Source organism: Jaculus jaculus, chromosome 10 (genome assembly GCF_020740685.1).
Source record: "Jaculus jaculus isolate mJacJac1 chromosome 10, mJacJac1.mat.Y.cur, whole genome shotgun sequence".
Classification (NCBI taxonomy): Eukaryota; Metazoa; Chordata; class Mammalia; order Rodentia; family Dipodidae; genus Jaculus; species Jaculus jaculus.
The window spans coordinates 19,677,642-19,698,595 of NC_059111.1; the positions used below are offsets into that span (position 1 = coordinate 19,677,642).

Sequence of the window (20,954 nt, forward strand, 5' to 3'; positions counted from 1 at the left end):
TAGTTGGTCAATCCAGTTAGTCTCCAGTATAGCATAAAACCAGCTGTGATGGCATATAACCATAATCATAGTATGTGGAAGTTAGAGAGGGAAAAGGATGATCTTTGACTACATAGCAAGATCATTGCCATCCTGGGCTACATTGGACCCTGATTCAAAAAACTTTGTTTAGCCGGGTGTGGTGGCTCATGCCTTTAATCCCAGCACTTGGGAGGCAGAGGTAGGAGAATTGCCATGAGTTCAAGGCCACCATGAGACTACATATGAGTTCCAGGTTGGCCTGGACTAGAGTGAGACCCTACCTCAAAAAAACAAAAAAATAAATAAAAAAAAATTTTTTTTAAGGGGGAAGTTGGAAATTATGAATTTATCAATCATGGACTGATTTCCTGCTTGCTTGAATTTGGAAGTAGATTCCTTGAATATAGATTATGTATGACCTAGTATTAATTTCCACTGTAAGGATTCTGAGTTGCTTCATATGAAGTACTGAGAAGAGTACATAGATAGGATGTGCTCTGTAACTACATGGAGATCATTTAAATGAGCAAAAATAGTTCACTTTCCGTAAAGTGGATATTATTTATATGATTCAAACTATTTAGGCCGGGCGTGGTGGCACATGCTTTTAATCCCAGCATGCAGGAGTCAGAATTAGGAGGATCGCTGTGAGTTCAAGGCCACCCTGAGACTACAGACTAAATTCCAGTTCAGCCTGTGCTAGAGAGAGCCCCTATCTTAAACAACAACAACAACAAAACACTATTTAGAATGTTTTTATGCCCTCATCTCACTTTAAAATCTAGGAATGATACAGCTCATTTTTAGTGGTGCTTGTTTCATGTTTACAATCATCATTATGTGTATTAACTACAACAAATAAATGAAATGTATAATTGGCTTCTCCTGAATGGTAGTAATACAACTTAGTGTAGCATTGACACCAACTTTATAGTTTCTCTTCATAGGAATGTCCCAAATGCCATGTCACAATTGAGAAGGATGGCGGTTGTAATCACATGGTCTGTCGTAACCAGAACTGTAAAGCAGAGTTCTGCTGGGTGTGTCTTGGCCCTTGGGAACCACATGGATCTGCCTGGTAGGTTGGGGAAATGGAAGGATATGTTCATGTAGCATATGATAAGTACCCAGTTATTATGAATAATTTCTACTTTGACAAGATTACCACCTAATGGGAGCTAAATAAATATTAGTGTGTCAGAGAAGCGTGTACAAGATATCCACAGGAGGGATTTGATGAACATATTTCTCACAGGGGTAAACAAGTGACATGAACTTTTGGACTGAAATTTCATTGGTTGGAACAGTAGTTATAAATATGTTTAAGGCAAAGGAGCACCCAAAGGTAGAATTACATGAAAACTATGTGACTTTTTCAGTTACATTGTCTAATATGTCTCTGTTAACAAAAGTTGTAACTGGAGTCTATTGACAAAAATCCATCCTGTGTGTTTTTCTTGGTTTGTTAGTAGTCAACACTCTTGTCCCAAACTTTAAGTAATCACCTAGACCTGGTTAGTAACCCTTGCCATGGGCCTTTACTTTTCAACTCAGTAGGCTTCCCCAGGACTGAAGAGGAATGTCAGCTCTACGTGCAGTTGTTCTTCAGCATCTCATAGAGCTAGAATGCACTGTTAATACCACTGTCTGTGAGGGCTTGAGTCCATTTTATATAGTAGGTTAGTATTTACATGTACACTAAGTATACCCTCATGAATATTTATTTATCATCTGTAGTTTATTTGGAATCTTTAATACAGTGTAAATGCTCTATAATTGTTAAACTGTATTATTTAGGGAATGGTGACAAGTTGCAAGAAGTCTGTATTTGTTCAGTGTAGATGTAATTTTTCTCTCACATATTTTTGTTCCAAATAGTAGGTTGAGTCCATAGATGCATAGCTGTTAGATATAACTGTATTACATGGCACATTCTTTTGGTTTTCATTTATTAGTGATAAATAATTTTATTCATTTGTATTTCTTACTTGGGAAAAATGCAGGTTAGACTGTGGGTGAGTTTTGACAAAATTGGAACTAGCACATACCCTGCTAGAAGTGAAAATGTTTGTGAGTGCTACAGTATACAAATGGTCCACTTTATTAATTTGTGTTACTTGCCTGTCTACTGTTGGTATTTAAATTTTTGGCTCCTGGCAAAATGTAGGAATAGAGATTGTGGTGTAAGGTGATGTTACCATGTGGTTTTAAGTAGAAATAACATGGCTAGAGCTATTATTTTGATGAGAAGGATCTGTATTTTGTGCTCTATCTACATTTTCACATAATTCTAGTGCTTTATAGGGTACATGGGAAGGGAAGGATGGCAGATAAAACAATTGACAAATCTTTCCTTTTAGATACATTGGAACTTTTATTAATTGCATTAGTTGGAGATAGAGATTATTTCTGAAATTTATTCCCATCCAGGTAAAAACCGATTGGTTTCCTGAAAATAATGAACCTACGCCATTGTCAGAACTAAGAAAGGGTATTTGTTCTTAGCCAGACAGTCCACATTTTAAGCAGGAAGGTAAAGGATAATAGTGTTCCTACGAACCATGTTCTCCCTGTGCCGAGCATAATGAATGGGGTAAGGGAAAGAGAGTAGAGAAGAAGAGTTTTTGGGCTTGAGAGATGGCTTGGCACTTAAGGCACTTGCCTGCAAAACTTAAGACCTAGGTTTGACTCCCCAGAACCCATGTAAGCCACATGCACATAGGGGTACATGCTTCTGAAGTTGATTTGCAGTGCCTAGAGGCCCTGGTGGGTCCATTCTCAGTCATATTTCTCTCTTTCACTCATAAATAAACAATATTTTACAAACAAGAAGAGTTTTTAATTGCATATATTTGTGTGATGCTATCTCTAATCACTACTGAGATTTTAAATGAGCTGCACTGAAACCTGTAAAGGAAACAAAATAGTGACAAAGAACAATGAACAATGACCTGGACAAGGGTCTGAGGGATGCTGCTATGTCTTTTTTGCCTGTTGATATTACAAGGGAACTGTGCTTTGTTTTCTGGGTACATCTTAGAATGCTTCTGAGTTGTTAGAGCAGCCGTGCATGTAGCTCTGTCAGGGAAAAGCCTATCTTGAGGTGAGGCCTTTGAATACTTTATTTTTTGGTTTTTCGAGGTAGGGTCTTTTACTTGTAGCCCAGGCTGACCTGGAATTCACTATGTAGTTAGTCTCAGGGTGGTCTTGAACTCACAGTGATCCTCCTACCTTTGTCTCCTGAGTGCTGGGATTAAAGGTGTGTGCCACCACTCCTGGCTTTAAATACATTTTTAAATAACCAAAAAGAAAAAGTTTGTTAGGAGATAGGAAGAGGACAAAGATATTAATAGTTGACAAGTAGGTATCAAGTGGAGCAACCATAAATACTTTAATGAAAGAAATTAAGATCAGTATGGGTGAAAATTAACATGAAATATCTTAACCCACTTGACTTGTTAACTGTGTTATTGAAAAAACTTGAAGACAAATTGTTTGTTATTTGTAACTATGGAAAGTAGAGCACTGTTAAAGAATGCATGCAAATAAAAATGTAATCTGAAAGTTCTGAAACTTACGGCTTAGTTCCAGAGACTATCTGAACCATATAACAATTTTTCTATCATAGAATCCCAGCATCAAATTGTTAGGATGATTCGTTATGGGATGTATTAGTTACTTCTCAACTGTGATAAAAATACCTGACAAAACCAACTTAAGGAAGGGAAAGGTTAATTTTGATTGGCAGCTTGAGAGTCCAGTGTAGCGTGGCAGGGAAGGCACAGCAGCAGGAGCTCCGTGTTGCTGGCCACAGTTCAGCAGCATCCAGGAAGCAGAGGGCGCAGAGAGTCTGGTGCAGTCCACTCTTCGCTCTATACAAGACCCTCCCCATGGATTGGTAGTGCACACAGTTAGGGTGGATCTTTCCCTCACTTAATCTAGAAATTCCCTCACCAACAAGATTCTTTTGAAGTTTGTTTTTACTGAATTCAAAATCCTATCATTTTGATACGATAAACCATCACAAGATATTTTTTGGATTTCATTGTAAGCTGAAGTTTTTGGCTTATGCAAGGATATAAGCAAGGATGTTTTGGATGGATTGACCATTTCCTGGAGCCCACATAATGTTCCTTGGGAAGACCTTCAAAAACTTGCTTCCTTTCTATAGCCCCTCAGAGTGTGCTTTCTTGGTCTTGGTCATCCTTGATGACTTGCTTAAACTACTGTAAAAATCAAAGAAAATGAATACATACTTACTATTACATGTCTGAAGAGATTGTGGTATAGTTCACTGTGTGTGAGGTCCTGGATTCAGTGCCTAAGTAGTTCTATGCGACAGGCATGTAATAGCAGCTCGAATTCAACCATGTTAGTTTGAATTTGACAAACTCTCTCTTCCTTTAGAATGTAGTGGCGAGTAGGGTAACTTGAATTTAAACCTCTCTCTTTAGAATGTAGGGTGGATGGGGTTCAAAAGAAAAAACAAAAGCTGGTCATAGTAGCTCACTTGGAAGACTGAAGAAAAGGATTAGGAGACTGAAGTAGAATTGCCATGAGTGTGAAGCTTGCTAGGGTTACAAAGTGAACTCCAGGTCAGTTAAGCTAGAGGGAGATAAACCCTGTCTCAAATAAAAACAAAACTAAAGGGCTGGAGAGATGGCTTAGTGGTTGAGACGCTTGCCTGCGAAGCCTAATGACTCATGTTTGACTCTCCAGATCCTGCATAAGCCAGAAACAGTGACGCAGGCATGCATTGTTGCACATGTATCTAAGGGTGACACACGTCTCGAGTTTGATTGCAGTACCTGGCAGCCTTGGTGTGCCAATTCTCACTCTCTCCCTCTCCTCTTCTTTCTCCTGTTTTTTTTTTTAAAGGCCATTCTGTTGGTCTTGCCTCCTCCCCCCCCAAAAAAAATCATGCTTTATATTTAAAATAAGAAGTCAGGCTGGGCGTGTTGGCACATGCCTTAAATCCCAGCTCTTGGGAGGCAGAGATAGGAGGATTGCCATGAGTTCGAGGCCACCGTGAAACTACATAGTTAATTCCAGATTAGCCTGGACCAGAGTGAGACCCTACCTCGGAAAAAACAAAAATGAAAAAAAAAGAAAGAAAGAAGAAGTTAACTATTGGGGCTGGAGAGATGGCTTAGTGGTTAAGCCTAAGGATGCAGGTTCAATTTCCCAGTACCCATGCATGCCAGATGCACATGGTGACACATGTATCTGGAGTTCGTTTGCAGTGGGTAGGGGCCCTATCACACCCATTCTCATTCATATATTCTCCCCATAAATAAAAATAAGTTTTTAAGTGAAACGTTAAAAGAGTCTAAAGATATCAACATATGAATGTGTTCACTATGAAAAGCATGATCTAATTCCCTGCTCTGAAACTTTTTCCAGTGATTTATCACTTAAATAAGGACAATACATATTTCATAAGGTGCATGAAGGGATTAAATGTCCTCAGTAAGTACATGGTATGTGTAGTAAGTACTAAATAAATAAGTCACTCACAGAATGTAGGCTCTCATAAAAGAAATATAGTAACCAAAACAAAAATCATCCCTACTCTGAGCTGATTTCTCTGAACCTGTTTCCTCCCCCGCCCTTTTTGTTTGTTGTTAACTTTTTTCAGTGCTAGTTAGTTAATAAACTATAACGACATGTAAAGTACATAATGGCACCTGTTAGAGAATGTCAGCTATTTTCTCTGGCTTACAGAGGGCAGATCAAGTGAACAATGGAAAATTGAAAATACAGTTGGTGCTTGAGTAACAGATGGTTTAAGGAGATAAAACCATCTTTTTCTTCAAAAGTTAAGTTCAGGGCCAAGGAGGTGGCATAGTGGTCAAAGGTGCTTGCTTTCAAAGCCCACCAGCCCTTGTTCGATTGTCCAGCACTTGTGTAAAGCTGAATGCAAAGTGGAGCATGCTTCTGTAATTCCAATAAGCCTGGGCCTATGACACTGGGAGGCTGAGCAAGAAAACCTGAAGCTCATGGGCCAGGTAGTGTTTTGTTCATTCACAGTAGCAAGAGACCTTGTCTCAAGAAGGTGGAGTATACACTTTTGAGGTTGTCCTCTAAACCTTCATGTGTGTGTCCATACACATCAACTCACACAAAAATTAAGTTAGAAGTTCAAATTACAGATAATAAACAAAAGTTGTAGAGTGCCTGTGTTTTCTAATGATTATAGGTTATCTGTTAGGGCATGAACTGCCTCAGTAGGTGTGAAATTTCCTATTACTTGAGAGAACTGATTACAAAGAAGATTGAAGTACTAGGTGTTTGAGTTAGATTTTACAACTTTTTCAGTTCCTTGTAGCCTTGTAATTCTGTCAGTATAACAGTAGAACTTTTATTTAGTTTTTTTGAGGTAGGGTCTTGCTCTAGCCCAGGCTGACCTGGAATTCACTGTGTAGTCTCAGGGTGGCCTTGAACTTGGCAATCCTCATGCCTCTGTCTCCTGAGTGCTGGGATTAAAAATGTGCGTGTGCCACCATGCCCAGCAGAACCCTGAATTTTTAACATCTGTTTTTCTGTTGTAGAATCAGAATATAGGTTCTGGATAATTACAAAACCAGGTTAAAAGTCTTGTGATCTGTGTTCCATTTTTATTGAGCTATATGGAATCCTCTTACTTTATTTCAGGTACAACTGTAACCGCTACAACGAGGACGATGCAAAGGCAGCAAGAGATGCACAGGAGGTAAGTGCACTTCTTACAGGATGACAGTTGACCAGGAATGCACCTGATTATTATTATTATTTTTTTTTTTTGAGGTAGGGTCTCACTCTAGTCCAGGCTGACCTGGAACTCACTATGTGGTCTCAGAGTGGTCTTGAACTCATGGTGATACACCTACCTTTGCCTCTCAAGTGCTGGGATTAAAGGTGTGCGCCACCACACCTGGCGTCCTGATACACTTTTTAAGGGAGTAATTTAGTAGAAGCCTTTAATTCTGAAATATTTGTAGTAAGACATTTCAGTAAATACTGCATAATTACCTTCATCTGGAAAGGAAATCTTATTGATAAATGCTTATTAAGAATGTTCTTTCTTTTAATTTGTTTTCTGAGACAAGGTCTTCCTGCGTGCTGGGATTATAGAAGTGTGCTACCATGTTCAACCTCCCCCCATCATTGTTTTGGTTTTTTTTTTTGAAGTAGGGTTTTATTCTAGCCCAGGCTGGCCTCAATCTCATAGCAGTCCTCCTACTTCTGCCTCCCTGCTTCCTCCTCCTTTTTTTTTTGTGCTGTTTTATTGTTTATTTTGAGATAGGATTTTTATGCTAAACTTGAATTCATAATCTTCCTGCTTCAGGCTGGGATTGTAGATGTGTGCCACTATACCCTGCCACAAAAGCAACCTTACTAATTTGTTTGCTTCTTTTAAGTTAAGCTTGTGTTGCATAATTTCAGATTTCAGTAATATCCTGGCATCAGTACTGACCTCTGCATCCTGCTTACCCAGAAAGCAGGGTAAAGGAGCAACTGTAAAGTGACCCTACTTCTGTACTATGTTAGGCAAGATACCTCCCCCCTTCCACACACATGTATATGGACAGGTGTGCATGTGTGTATACGGAGGGCAATGGTCAACATTAGGGGTCTAACTCAGTTGCTCTACACCTATTTCTTTTTATTTAGAAGAGTCTTTCACTAAACTTGGAGCTGACCGATTAAACTAGTTGGCCAACAAACAACAAGGATCCTCCTGTTTCTACCTCCTCAGCATTGGGATTACAGCTGCCTACCACCATACTCTATTTATTTATTTTAAATATATTTTATTTATTTATTTGAGAGAGGGAAAGAGGCAGAGAGAGAGAAACAGAATGGGCATGCCAGGGCCTCTAGCCCCTGCAAACCAACTACAGATGCATGCGCCCCCTTGTGCAGATATCTGGCTTATGTGGGTCCTTTAGAGTCAAACAAGGATCCTTTGGCTTTGCAGGCAAACACCTTAACTGATAAACCATATCTCCAGCCCTTATTTATTTATTTTTGAGAGAGAGAGCATCCGCGCACACATGCCAGGACCTTCAGCCTGCTGTGAACAAACTCCAGTCATGTGCACCCCCTGTGGTACATCTGTGCAACATTGTGTCACTGCTTCTGGCCACATGGAATCTGGACATTTGAACATGTGTTCTTAGGCTTCTCAGGCTAGCACTTAAACTGCTAAACCATCTCTCCAGCCCTTTTTTTTAAGGGTTTTTTTTTTTTGAGGTAGAGTCTCACTGTAGCCCAGGCTGGCCTTGAACTCACAGCTATCCTCCTACCTCTGCCTCCCAAGTACTCTGATTAAAGGCGTCCACCATCGCGTTCAGCAACCATGCTCTTATTTTTATGTGGATAGTGGGGATCTACACTCAGGGCCTCATGTTACAGGCCATCTCCCTAGCCCCTGTCAGGTTTGTTTTTACCTCATTGTTCCTCATGCAATTATAATGACTAGAGGTGAGCCGATTTGAATCAGACTGTCACAGGAGCTGGGAAATAGATATTAAGGGATAAGAAAATAACTTGCCTAATATAGAAGGAATTAAAACACTAGTTGTAGATTAGATTTCAACACTATCAGTTTCTTTTATTATGGTTAAGTCTTACCATGGTTGGAGACCCTTTGAATTTGGTAGTATCCTTCCCCTCCCCCCGTTTTTTTTTTTTTTTTTTTTTTTTTTTGATGTAGGGTCTCACTCCTGGAATTCACTGTGTATCTCAGGGTGGCCTTGAACTCATGGTAATCCTCCTATCTTTGCCTCTCAAGTGCTCTGAATTTGGTAGTTTTATCCATTGTGAACTCCTGGGAACACAGACCTGTTTTGTAAAATGGTTTTCCCAGCTGGATGCAATTTAAACTGTCGTTCACAGCATTTTATCATTATTCATTTTTGTCAGATTATTTCTTTAAAATATACCTGGTATAGTGGTGCATACTTGGAAGATCTCAAATTTGAGGCCAGTTTAGACTTTATAGAGATTCCCTTGCTCCACCCCAATTAGTTTCTAATAGAAAATGCCATTAACACAAATCTATACATTTTTTTAGATTGTCACATTGGTAGAAACTAAAGTACCATGTCTTTGTAATTATACATTGTGAGTATTTGATAGTCTTGAACAATATTCTGGGGAGTGTGAATTGGGTTTTTTGAGGTAGTTTTAACACTTAAAGACTTGCTTAGCTAGCCTCAGTTAGGGTGCTCCTTGAGGGCAGGAACGTGCTTGTTCATGGCTGTAAATTGGTTGCCTAAGCACAAGGAGGTCTCAAGGTCAAAACTAATTTTCATGACACCAGCATGATGCCATTTTTCATTGTCCAGAGTGCAACACATATGTGATGTTTAGTAGTGACAGTGTTACTGATGTTTGTAAAGGGTGCTTTATGCATAGCTCTGGAGTTTCTCAGGTTCTGTTAGGATTAGGCATGAATATTTATTTTTATAAGTCAAGTTCCATTTCAGGTTATATCTTAAATAATTTATGCACTCTCAGTGTATGAAATGGTTATTTTAAAATTCTGTAGCTTGCTTTGTGCCCAAGGGTAAATATAGATATATTTGGGGGCTGGAGAGATGGCTTAGCAGTTAAGGTGCTTGCCCACAAAGCCAAAGGACCCAAGTTCATTCCACAGTGTCCACATAAAGCCAGATGTACAAGGTAGCACACATGTTTGGAGTTCATTTGCAGTGGATAGAAGCCCTGGTGCACTCATATTTCTTTCTCAAATGAAAATAAACTTCAAAAAAAGACTTTTTATTGGATTAAGAGAAGGAAAGAGAGAGCTGCTTTTGATTTTTTTTGAGGCAGGATCTTGGCTGTTTATGTATCTGAAACTGGCATTACAGGGATTTATTTATTTTATTTTATTTTTTGCAGGGATGGTGGGCGGTTTGAGGTAGGGTCTTGCTCTAACCCAAGCTGTATATAGTCTCAGAGTGCCCTCGAACTTTTGGCATTCCTACCACCTCTGCGTCCCAAGTGCGGGGATTAACGGTATAAGCTACCACACCCAGCCAGGATGCTATTTTGGTCATTTCAAAGGACAAAAAAAAAAAAAAAAAATGCTCACAGATTCCAGTTTTTGGCTTTAATATATATATTTAGTATTTATTTGAGAGGGAAAGGGAGAGAGCATGAGCATTCGAGGTTGTCCAGCCATTGCAGATGAAATCAAGATGCATGCGCCGCCTTGTGTATCTGGCTCAGGTGGGTCCTGGGGAATCAAACCTTTGTCCTTAGGCTTCACAGGCAAGCCCCTTAACCACTAAGCCATCTCTCCAGCCCTGGCTTAAATATGTTTACTATAGTATCTTGAAAATATGTATAAATGTAAATCCAGCTATAAATTCTTACTGTTCTTATACTTCATTGTAACCAAACCAAGAGAACTATAGAATGAATGAGACTTAATTAGATAAGTCAAACATTTGATTTAGCAGTTATGTGCTGAAATGAAATGACTACTGGTGGGCTGCTATATGGCTAGTTTCCTTTTCGCTTTATTGTTTTATAGCACTGTCATATGATAACTTGGTCTGCCAATTTCCTGTATTTTGGCTATTCCTATAGAACTTCTTGATTGGCCTAGCATTAAGTATTTACATATCACTTGTTTTCCTTACTAAATTATTATTGTTTGAGGCCAGATTTTAGCAATTTCAAAAATATAAGACCTGAAATTAGATATCATTTTTCTGTTAAAAGAACTTTATTCAGCTGGGCATGGTGGTACGCACCTTTAATCCCAGCACTCATGAGGCAGAAGTAGGACATAAGGCTGACCTTAAACATCCTGATCCTCCTGCCTCCCTCCCAAGTGCTGGGATTACAGGGGTGTGCTACTACCATGCTCAGTTTATGCACTGCTAAGGATGCTAGGGGTTTCATGCTGTGCAAGCATTCTACCCTCTGAACCACATTCCCAACCCTCAATTTTCTTTAAAAAAAAAAAATCAAAATTCATGGTACACTGAGACCGGGTTCTACCCATTCTTATCTACTGACCTTCAGCTTTTATTTATTTATTTATTTGAGTGAGAGGTAGAGGGAGAGAGAATGGGCACGCCAGGGCCTCTAGCCACTGCAAACTAACTCCAGATACATGTGCTCCCATGTGCATCTGGCTTACATCGGTACTGGGGGATTGAACCTGGGTCCTTAGGCTTCACAGGCAAATGCCTTAACTGCTAAGCCACCTCTCCAGCCCAGACCCTCAGCTTTTAACTTAAAATGTGTCACTTCTTTTTCTTTGCATCTCTTGGTATATTTTTTGTTTTGCTTTTTCTAGTGTATATGTGTTTGTATGTTCATGCATGTGAGAGTGGGAGTGTGCTTACCACATTGTATATGTAGAGGTCATAGGTCAACTTGCAGGTGTGAGGTCTCACTTTTCACCTCTTTTGAAGCAGGGTTTCTTATTTGCTATTTGTGCACTGTTCTGTTTGCCAGCTAGCTAGTCCAAGAGCTTCATGGAACCTCCTATTTAGCTTTAGGCAAGATGGGATTATAGAAGCCCTCCATGCCCTCTGACATTTCTATGGGGTCCAGAGTTCCTAACTCAAGTACTTAATTAACTGAGCCATCTCCCCAGCCCAGCCCTTTCCTCTTGCTTTTAATCCACTAAAATACAAGGCAGTATATATATATTTTTAACATTCTTATCAGGTCTTTGTCGGGGGTGGGGGCTATCAAGGTAGGGTCTTGCTGTGTAGGTGGGCTGACCTAGGCCTTGAACTCATAGTGGTCCTCCTGCGTGTTGGGGTTAAAGGCATGTGTCACCATACCTGGATTTTTCAGATTTGATCCTTTTTTTTTGAATTAACAAAGAAGTGGTGTTGTTCTTCTCTACTACAGTGTATATATTTTTTATTTTTAGAGAGGCAATTGGTGCGCCAGGGCCTCACCATTGCAGTTGAATTCCAGATGCTTGTGCCACCCAGTGGGCACGTGCAACGTTGCACTTGCCTCACCTTACGTGGACTTATGTGAAATCTGGAGAGTTCAACATGGGTCTTTAGGCTTGCCAAGCAAGCACCTTAACTGCCAAGCCATCTCTCCAGCCCTGCATTGTATTTTTAATTACCATGGTGGACTTTGGCTTCTTCTTATTTTGAATGATGAGTAGTTTGGCCATAGTACTTAAATGACGAGTAAGTAGTCTGGCCATAGTATTCAGCCCCTATTACTTTGTTTTGATGACCCCACTATCTCAGTTCCATTACCTAATTAAGTTTCAAGACGAGTTTTGACAGGTTCAAGCCACATTGAAACCATAGTACCTGGTGGTGCAGTCCTGAAAGCCAACTACTCTTGAGTGTTGATAAAATCCTGTTCTAAGCTCTTAAGGCAGGATGAGATATTGTATATAGCTTGTAAGCTAATTTATTATATTGTTAGCTAAGGGCTGGAGAGATGGCTTAGCGGTTAAGCGCTTGCCTGTGAAGCCTAAGGACCCCGGTTCGAGGCTCAACTCCCCAGGACCCACGTTAGCCAGATGCAAAAGGGGGCGCACACATCTGGAGTTCGTTTGCAGTGGCTGGAGGCCCTGGCACGCCCATTCTCTCTGTGTCTCTCTCTGCCTCTTTCTTGCTCTGTCTGTTGCTTTCAAATAAATAAATAAAAATAACAACAACAACAAAAATTTTATATTGTTAGCTAAGATACATTGTTCTAGTATACATGTATGTTAGGCTGACCTAGAATCTTATAAAATCATAGGTTGATTTTACATGTGTAGGCTGTTTGTTGTGGACAGTGCTAAAAATAAACTGAAAGTGTAGGTATACTCAGTGTGATGATTTTGGGGGGAGGGTTATATACCTGGACATGGTAGGGCTGTATCATATGATAGTAATGGTTTGATTTTTTTGAAGAACTTCCACATATAGTGGCTTTACTAGTTTACATTCCTGTCAGTAGTGGTGAATGGAAGTGTATCCTCACCAATACCTCTTTGGAGAAGAGCCATCCTAACAAGAGTGAGGTGCTATGTCATTGCGGTTTCATTTGGTATCAGTTTTGGTATATAATACATATAATTATCTGACCTTTACTTTTCTTAATGGATTAGCGATCTAGGGCAGCCCTACAGAGGTACCTGTTCTACTGCAATCGCTACATGAACCACATGCAGAGCCTGCGCTTTGAGCACAAGTTATATGCTCAGGTGAAACAGAAAATGGAGGAGATGCAGCAGCACAACATGTCCTGGATTGAGGTGCAGTTCCTGAAGAAAGCAGTTGATGTCCTCTGCCAGTGTCGTGCCACACTCATGTATACTTATGTCTTCGCTTTCTACCTCAAAAAGAATAACCAGTCCATAATCTTTGAGGTAGGAGTAGCTCCTGGATGGGGCAAAGGCCAGCTCTGTCGTAGATCTACTTAGTCTTTCATGGTAAAATAGTGTTTTTAATGTGGTTGTCTGCTCAAAATTGTAGGTAAAAATGTCCTTATCAAGATAAAGTTCTAATCCTTGTACCAAACAATTTAAATTGATGTGATTGAGCCAGCTGCTAAGTATACTGGCTCTATAATTAACCCTAGATTAGAATCTTTGCTTTATTACTTTTTAGCTGTTGAATTTTTTTTTTTTAAGGCAAGATTTCTCTTTTGTAACCCAGGCTGTCCTCAGACTCAGAAATCTGCCTGCCTCCTAACTTCTGAGTGCTAGTATTACAGAAGTGACTCATCACACACAGCTAGTATTTTTCTGTTAAAGGGATTATTAACTACTTTAGGATATTATGTGGTTTAAGTAAGATGATCTGTATGAATTTGACATATTGTAAGTTTTCAGTAAGTTTAACCTATAATATTAGTAATATGGTGAAAAGAACAGTTATCAGTAAAGATTTTTTAAGGTAAAGATGTTCTTTTAAAACTCAGAGTGTGAAATACTGATGTCCACAGATAAGTAGGCAATAAGAATAACAAATGGAAGCCGGGCATGGTGGTGCATGCCTTTAATCCCAGCACTTGGGAGGCAGAAGTAGGTGGGTTGCCCTGAGTTCGAGGCCACCCTGATGAGACTACATAGTGAATTCCAGGCCAGCCTGGTCTAGAGCGAGACCCTACCTCAGAAAAAAACAAAACAAATAAACAACAACAACAAAAACAATGGAGCCGGATGTGGTCAGTGCACGCCTTTAATCCATGCCCTCTGGAGGCAGCGGTAGGAGGATTCCCCTGAGTTTGAGGCTAGCCTGAGACTACATAGTGAATTCTAGGTCAGACTGAGCTACCCTACCTCAGGGAACAACCAAAAGAAAGAAAGAAAGAAATGTAAATGACTGGCTTGTGTAGAACCGGTAGCTGTAGGAGCAAGGAATTGAATTGTATAGTTTGAATCTTGTGTTCAGTGTTCTTTGAAAGGTGTTCAGTTGTATGGAATAGCTACAGCCAAGGAAAGCAGGAACAGGGCTTTAACATTTCAAGTTTTCTTGTGAGTTTTGAGCAAGGAACAACTCTCAGATCTAGAAGAGTCCAAAAGACTTTCAAATCGGTGCTGGGGAGATGGCTTAGCAGTTAAGGCGCTTGCTTTACAAAACTGGAGGACCTAGGTTTGCTTCCGTAGGGCCTACACAAGCTAGATATACAAGGTAGTGTGACTGCAGGCCCTGGTGCACTCACTCTCATTCTCTCTCTCCGTCTTTCCTAAATAAAATAAATAGACTTTCAAATTGTTCTCAACATTAAAAAATTGTTATTTAGTAAGAATTGTTATAAGTGAAAGCCATTTGAGCTTTATAAGTATAGTTAAGCTGCTTACCAAAATTACAGTTATTGTTGACAGCATTTTTTAGGTAGCACACCAGCTTAAAATGATTTATAACCCTATTTTGGAGCCAGAATTTACTTTGTATTCCTTTTCTTGCAGAATAATCAAGCAGATCTAGAAAATGCCACAGAAGTCCTTTCTGGCTACCTTGAAAGAGATATTTCCCAAGATTCTCTGCAGGACATAAAGCAGAAAGTCCAAGATAAATACAGGTGAGATTTTAATAGCTGCTGGGCAAGAATTTCTGCCTATGGTGTTCTAAATGTCTTGGTGGTGAAATTCTTTGTGGTGGTACTGGGTTTTACAAATCCATTAAATTACCAGCCTTGTTTCTCATTGATTGTTTCTGTCCATTGAGCAAGGAGTTGCAAAGAGTAACTCTGGTGAAGTGCAGAGAAGGAATTAAGCCCTTTATTTTAATGGCTGATTCTATTTCAGTTAAGTTTTAACTATTTAATTACTATACTGGAACAAAGGAGGTTTAAAAAGGGCAAGTGGCCATTAGGATGAGGGGATGAAAATAAGATAGTGGATTTGTCCAGGGAACATTCTGGGTCATGGTTATTTACAAGTGAACTCTATATATTTAATCTTAACTTTTTTTTTTTTTTTTTTTGAGAGAGAGAGAGAGAAAGAATGAGAATGGGCATACCAGGGCCTCCAGCCTCTGCAAACAAACCCCAGATTCATGCACCCCCTTGTGCATCTGGCTTACATGGGTCCTGGGGAGTCGAACCTAGGTCCTTTGTCTTTGCAAGCAAGCGCCTTAACCGCTGAGTCATCCCTCCAGCCCCCTATACACTTAATTTTTATAGAATTGTTAAGTTTTTAAAATTCTCAGAGGTTTAACTAATATGCTATAGGAGCAAATATGACACTTCAAGATATGATGCCATTTAAGTTAAAGTTGTAAAATCTTTGATTCCTCAACATAAAACTCTTTTAAAAAATGTGTTTTTGAGTATGAATCAGGGTCTCACTCTTGCTTAAGCTAACTTGGAACTCAGAGGGATCCTTACCTTAGCTGCCTCCTGAGTGCTAGGATTAAAGGTGTGAGCCACCACACTGGCCTCAATGTAAAATTCTTTCTTCCAAAGTTTTCCAGCTTTTTGTTTTGTTTTTCGAGGTAGGGTTTCACTCTTATCTCAGGCTGACCTGTAATTCACTATGTAGTCTCAGGGTAGCCTCGAACTCATGGCGATCTTCTTACCTCTGCCTCCCGAGTGCTGGGATTAAAAGTGTGCGCCAATGCGGCCGGCATAATAGAGTATGAAACTTGGGGTTCAGTTCTAATATTTTCACTTTGCTTGACTAATTGTAGCTACTACATTAGATTTATGGTAACAGAATTTATAGATGTGCATACCATTAAATGACTTGTTTTCTTAAACTCTTATGAACCTGTAGAACTATGGGTTTGAATTAGGATTTCTGAGGCCCATCAGAACTAATACTTTATGATCCCAAAATTAATTTCCAGAGCGTGGCGTGGTGGCACATGCCTTTAATCCTAGCACTCAGGAGGCAGAGGTAGGAGAATCGTCATGGGCTCAAGGCCACCCTGAGATTACATAGTGAATTCCAGGTCGGCCTGGGCCAGAGCAATACTCTTACCTTGAAAAACAAATCAACAGAAAAATTTAATTTCTAGAACTAAGATTCATGACTTGCAAAAACAAACAAACAAACATACAAAGTACTCTTTAGCTTAGTGGTAGAATGTTTGCCTAGTATATATGACATACTCGATCCTTGGCACTAGTAAAAAAAGAAAAAGGAGGTCTCAGAACAGTTAGAAGTAGATTGATGTGCCTATATGTTTAGACCTAAAAATGTTCCTACTAAGGTATTTGTTCCAAGTGTGGATAAATGTAGGGATATTGCAAAAAGGTAAGAAAATACCTCTCTTTTTCCATTATTAGGGGCTGACAAGTTTTGTTGTTACTATTTTTTTTTTCTCTTTGACTGCAGATACTGTGAGAGTCGACGAAGGGTTTTGTTACAGCATGTGCATGAAGGCTATGAAAAAGATCTGTGGGAGTACATTGAGGACTGAGAATGGCCCTGCATAAAATGAACTCTGAAAACTTTACCATCTAGAGTGCTCATGCAATTAAAAAACAAACAAACACAAACAAGGAGGCACTAAGCCTATTCTGACACTGCTGGTCTGTAGTACCAGAATTCTGTTTTGTTAACGGAAAGTTTAAGTAAATTATATTGTAATAAAAAAGGTAGATAAACCATTGTACAACAGTATTCTAGGCCGCCAACCAAGTGTGACAGACACACTAAAAGCCCTCCAACTTTAACTTGTAACGTAGCTTCATTCTCAAAGCTGACTTCTTTTTTTTTTCTTTTTTCCTTTTTCCTGAGTGTAGTACAGTTAAATTTCAAATAGTTCATTGACACCGCTTTTCATGTCCAAACAGCCATTTTGTTGTACTTTGGTAAAGAACCTCTTCCCCTTCCTCCCCTGCACATACAGATACACCCACATACAAATTGACTCTCTTTCTCTCATACCCCAAGGTCATGAGTGAATGATGTTTATTAGCTACTTCTTAAGAGAAAATTCTTGGGAGGGGGATAGGAGTAGGCAGCAAGAGGATTAAACAAACAACCCACATAAACTTTGTATATGACTTTTAAAACAAGAGGACAACACAGTATTTTTCAAATTGTATATAGCGCATATGCATGGACAACGCAAGCGTGGCACGTGTTTGCATAATGTTTAATTACAAAAATATTTATTCTTTAAAAATCTTCAAGATTACGTCTATTTGCTGTGCATTTTCTTTCAGTTGGCTTTATTTTTCTGGGGTTGGGAAACAGATGTGAAGACCTAACTAGAATGTTTCAGTTCCCCAGTCCTGAGGTTACTTTGCCCTTTGTGATTTTGGTATGCCTTTTGCTGGTCATGGGCCTCATGCCTTGTATTTATTCTCAACATTTGATTAGGAACAGGGTGGTCAAGTTCTGATTAAATGTCATGGCCGGTTAAGGACTACAACAAGGAGTTTTGCTGTTCCAGTTCATGAATGATCCTGCCCTCCCCTACTCCACCATGGCCTTGTGCCTCTGTCCCTGCCCCCGTGTGCCCAAGTCATGCACACAACTGTAGGCTTCCTAGAATCCCTACCACATCTGGAGGAAGCATTTTAAGTTTCTTTTCCTGTTTTGTTTTCCCTGAATTGCTGCTTTGAGCCTTTTCAGATTTTAGTTAGGCTCACCTCTCATACCTTTTCTGTGTTAGGGTGTTGAATACAAATGTTTTTGCTTTAAATATAAATAAATAGCCATTCACTTAGTCTCAGATTGTGAATTTAAAATGGTGGATACTGAACTTGCTTGTGTGCGTTGCAGTGGGCTGTTTGAAGGCAAGCATCCCAGAACATGATAATACCATCCAGTGCATTTAAGTAGAATTCACTGAGTTTGCTTCTTTTCTATTGTCAGCAGATAGGAGAATTAATAATGCATTTCAGCTGTGATGTCCATTTTTGAGAAATTTCTACTAAAAGCTATGTTAAAAGTAAAGGATGGTGGTGGTTCTGTTAACTACATACCTGCTTAGGCCATTCTGGCTAAGGTATTTTTCAACAGGTCAGCATCCCTGAATCTGTCAGTTTTGTATAAGAGTGCAGAGTGAACTAGGCAACTAGATTAAGAGGTGTAACTATTAAATACCAGTTTTGGCTGAGGACCTCTTTGTCTTCCTTTAACTGTTTCGTGCCTAGGGAGTGTTTACCTTTTGTGAGGCAGCTTTGTCTGCTCTTGCATTGTACATCTTATTACTCCATTGGGAAGTAGGTTCACTTTCCTCTGGCCTTTTGCCTAAGTTAGGCTTTGCTGAATCAACCCTACTTTTCCTTTTAGAAAAGGTTGTTACAGGAGATGGACTTGCAACTTCTTTTCCCATCACAAGTCAGTGAGTGTTTGCTGAGTACATTATGCTGCTTCCTTAAACCACATGTTGCTTTAGGATCAACTTGACCTGTTTGTACCTTTTTTACTCCCCTTCCTTACCACCTCAATGTTTGCTTCTTTCATATTCTCTTTGCCCCTTTCTTCTCCCATCATCCATTTGACTTTGACTTTATTTTACATTAAATAACTGCATCACTCTTAAAAAGATATCTATCAAAACCAAGGAGATTTTTTTCTTAAAGAAAGTTCAAGTAAGTTCCTTTCCCTGGTAACTTTGAAAAGCAACCAGAATTGTTATATAGATATATGTGGTCCCTTAAAATGCTTTGTATATATGGTGTTCTAAAAAAATTACCAGTTAACTTTGCAGTATCTAGATTTTGAGTGTCATACATCCTCTTCACATGCCCCCTCGTAACAAGTATCCAAAAAGTGTGTTGCGCTTTATAGTGTCAGCCCCCCCTCATGGAGGAGTAGTGCTTTTTAGTTCCAGTGTTGGCATGCGACCTGAGGGTATTGGCAGTTGTGGGTGCACTCCCTAACTTGTATGGTTAAGGTGAATTAGCCCGTCTTGCTACTTCCAAGCTTTTATAGCTGTCTCCATACTTGACAGAATTAATTGCTTCTGTTAGTAGTTTCAGTGCCCCCAGCTGAGATAGGCAAGCCATATTGTATGACAGCTTCCCTATTTCACCTACCTAATTCTACCAGAGGGCTCTATTTAAAGTGAGCACCAGGGGTCTCCCTGTCATGCAGAGGTTAGTTTGTCTTGAAAGTGCATGCTTCATTTGATCAGTTCATTAAGCAGCAGATGGACATTCAGTGATTTACAATAACATTTTGACCCAAAGCTCAGGACACATACCATAGTGGTAAAATGGAGTAGCATATAATATCACCAGGCTAAATTCTGTGTAATTTGCTGCAACTCAGATTGTATGTTTTATGTGTGTTTAAATAAATTTATTAAATACACATGTGTATACATACACCCATATATATATATATAACAGATCCAAGACTGACTTGATTTGAAATGATTGAATCTGCTGTGTAATATATGTGGTTCAGCTGTGATTAGGAGCTGAAATTTAGTACAAGAGAAAAGGACAATATAACAAACAATTTAGCTATATATCCCGGTATAGAGCACTTGGGGGAGGGTGGGGTGGGTTGGTGAGACAATCAGATCAGTAAATTGATGACATGCTCCTGACCCTGTGATTTTTGTGCATAGAGCAAGCACCCTGTGCTGTGCTGTGGAAATAACTGTTCTTAGATTTTCATTGTAACTGGACTGTTCAGGTTGCCCACAGGGAAAGAACATTCCTAATTCTAATAAAATAAACTTTTATTTTGTTATTCCATTAGTTACTTACGTTTATTTTTATAGTTGACAATGACGACTAGGTGATCAAAAGCCACCTGTGTAATGTGCCTTGTTCACTGTTCCTACTTAATAAAATGTCAAGATTTGGTTCAGAATTCTTGCTGGGAACTGTGAATGAGAGACCATCTATAACATTTAACTTGGCTAATGAAACCTTCAGAGCATTTTCTGAAAGCTTTCTGATATCTCAAACACTGAAGTTAGAGTATTATTTGTATTGTAACAGTAACACATACTTGATGCTCAGTAGATTTTTAAAAAAATTTTAAATATATTCCAAGTTATTTTCAGCTCTTCCCCCCAAAGTACTTCCCGTTACTTCCATTTAGAAGCTGGTATTTCCCATGGGAATAAAGGGAAAGCTGTCATCAAGAAGATCTTAAAAGTTGATGACACTTATTTTTGTTATTTATATCCAAGGCCAGACTTTAGAACAAATTTAATTTGGTCTTATTGGATGTGCAATTATAATATTTCATTTTTATCATTTTCATCTTCAGAAAACTTAAGCATATATCACATTCTAAAAGACATGAGTAAAAACTGATGTGTCTTGCAAGAGGAAAATAAGGTTCAATAATCTGTAAGTAATGTGTCCAATGTTTCAATTTATTTTGTCATGAACCAGAGCAGTATATGACTACCTCTGTATAATTTTCTCGTTCTGGTCTCAGAATGATCCAGTGTTCAGGACTGGAAAAGGTAGTTTTTATTGTACTTTTAAACCACACATCAAAGGCTACATATAAATGTCTATTGGTACTATTTAGAGGATTGCCATTTCTCTGAACTTTAGTTGCAGAATTTGCAACTGATGTCTTG

General features: G+C 39.2%; 1 protein-coding gene across 1 annotated transcript in view; it reads left to right on the forward strand.

The window, feature by feature from the left end:
• Positions 1–20,104, forward strand: part of Arih1 (ariadne RBR E3 ubiquitin protein ligase 1) — a 101,476-nt gene extending 81,372 nt beyond the window's left edge. The window contains exons 10-14 of the mRNA XM_004666712.2: positions 969–1,099; positions 6,676–6,733; positions 13,103–13,363; positions 14,909–15,021; positions 16,781–20,104. Of these exons, the coding sequence (XP_004666769.2) occupies positions 969–1,099; positions 6,676–6,733; positions 13,103–13,363; positions 14,909–15,021; positions 16,781–16,865 (648 nt within the window). The 3' untranslated portion in view covers positions 16,866–20,104. The remainder of the gene's footprint in view (positions 1–968; positions 1,100–6,675; positions 6,734–13,102; positions 13,364–14,908; positions 15,022–16,780) is intronic.
• The last annotated feature ends 850 nt before the right edge of the window (positions 20,105–20,954 follow it).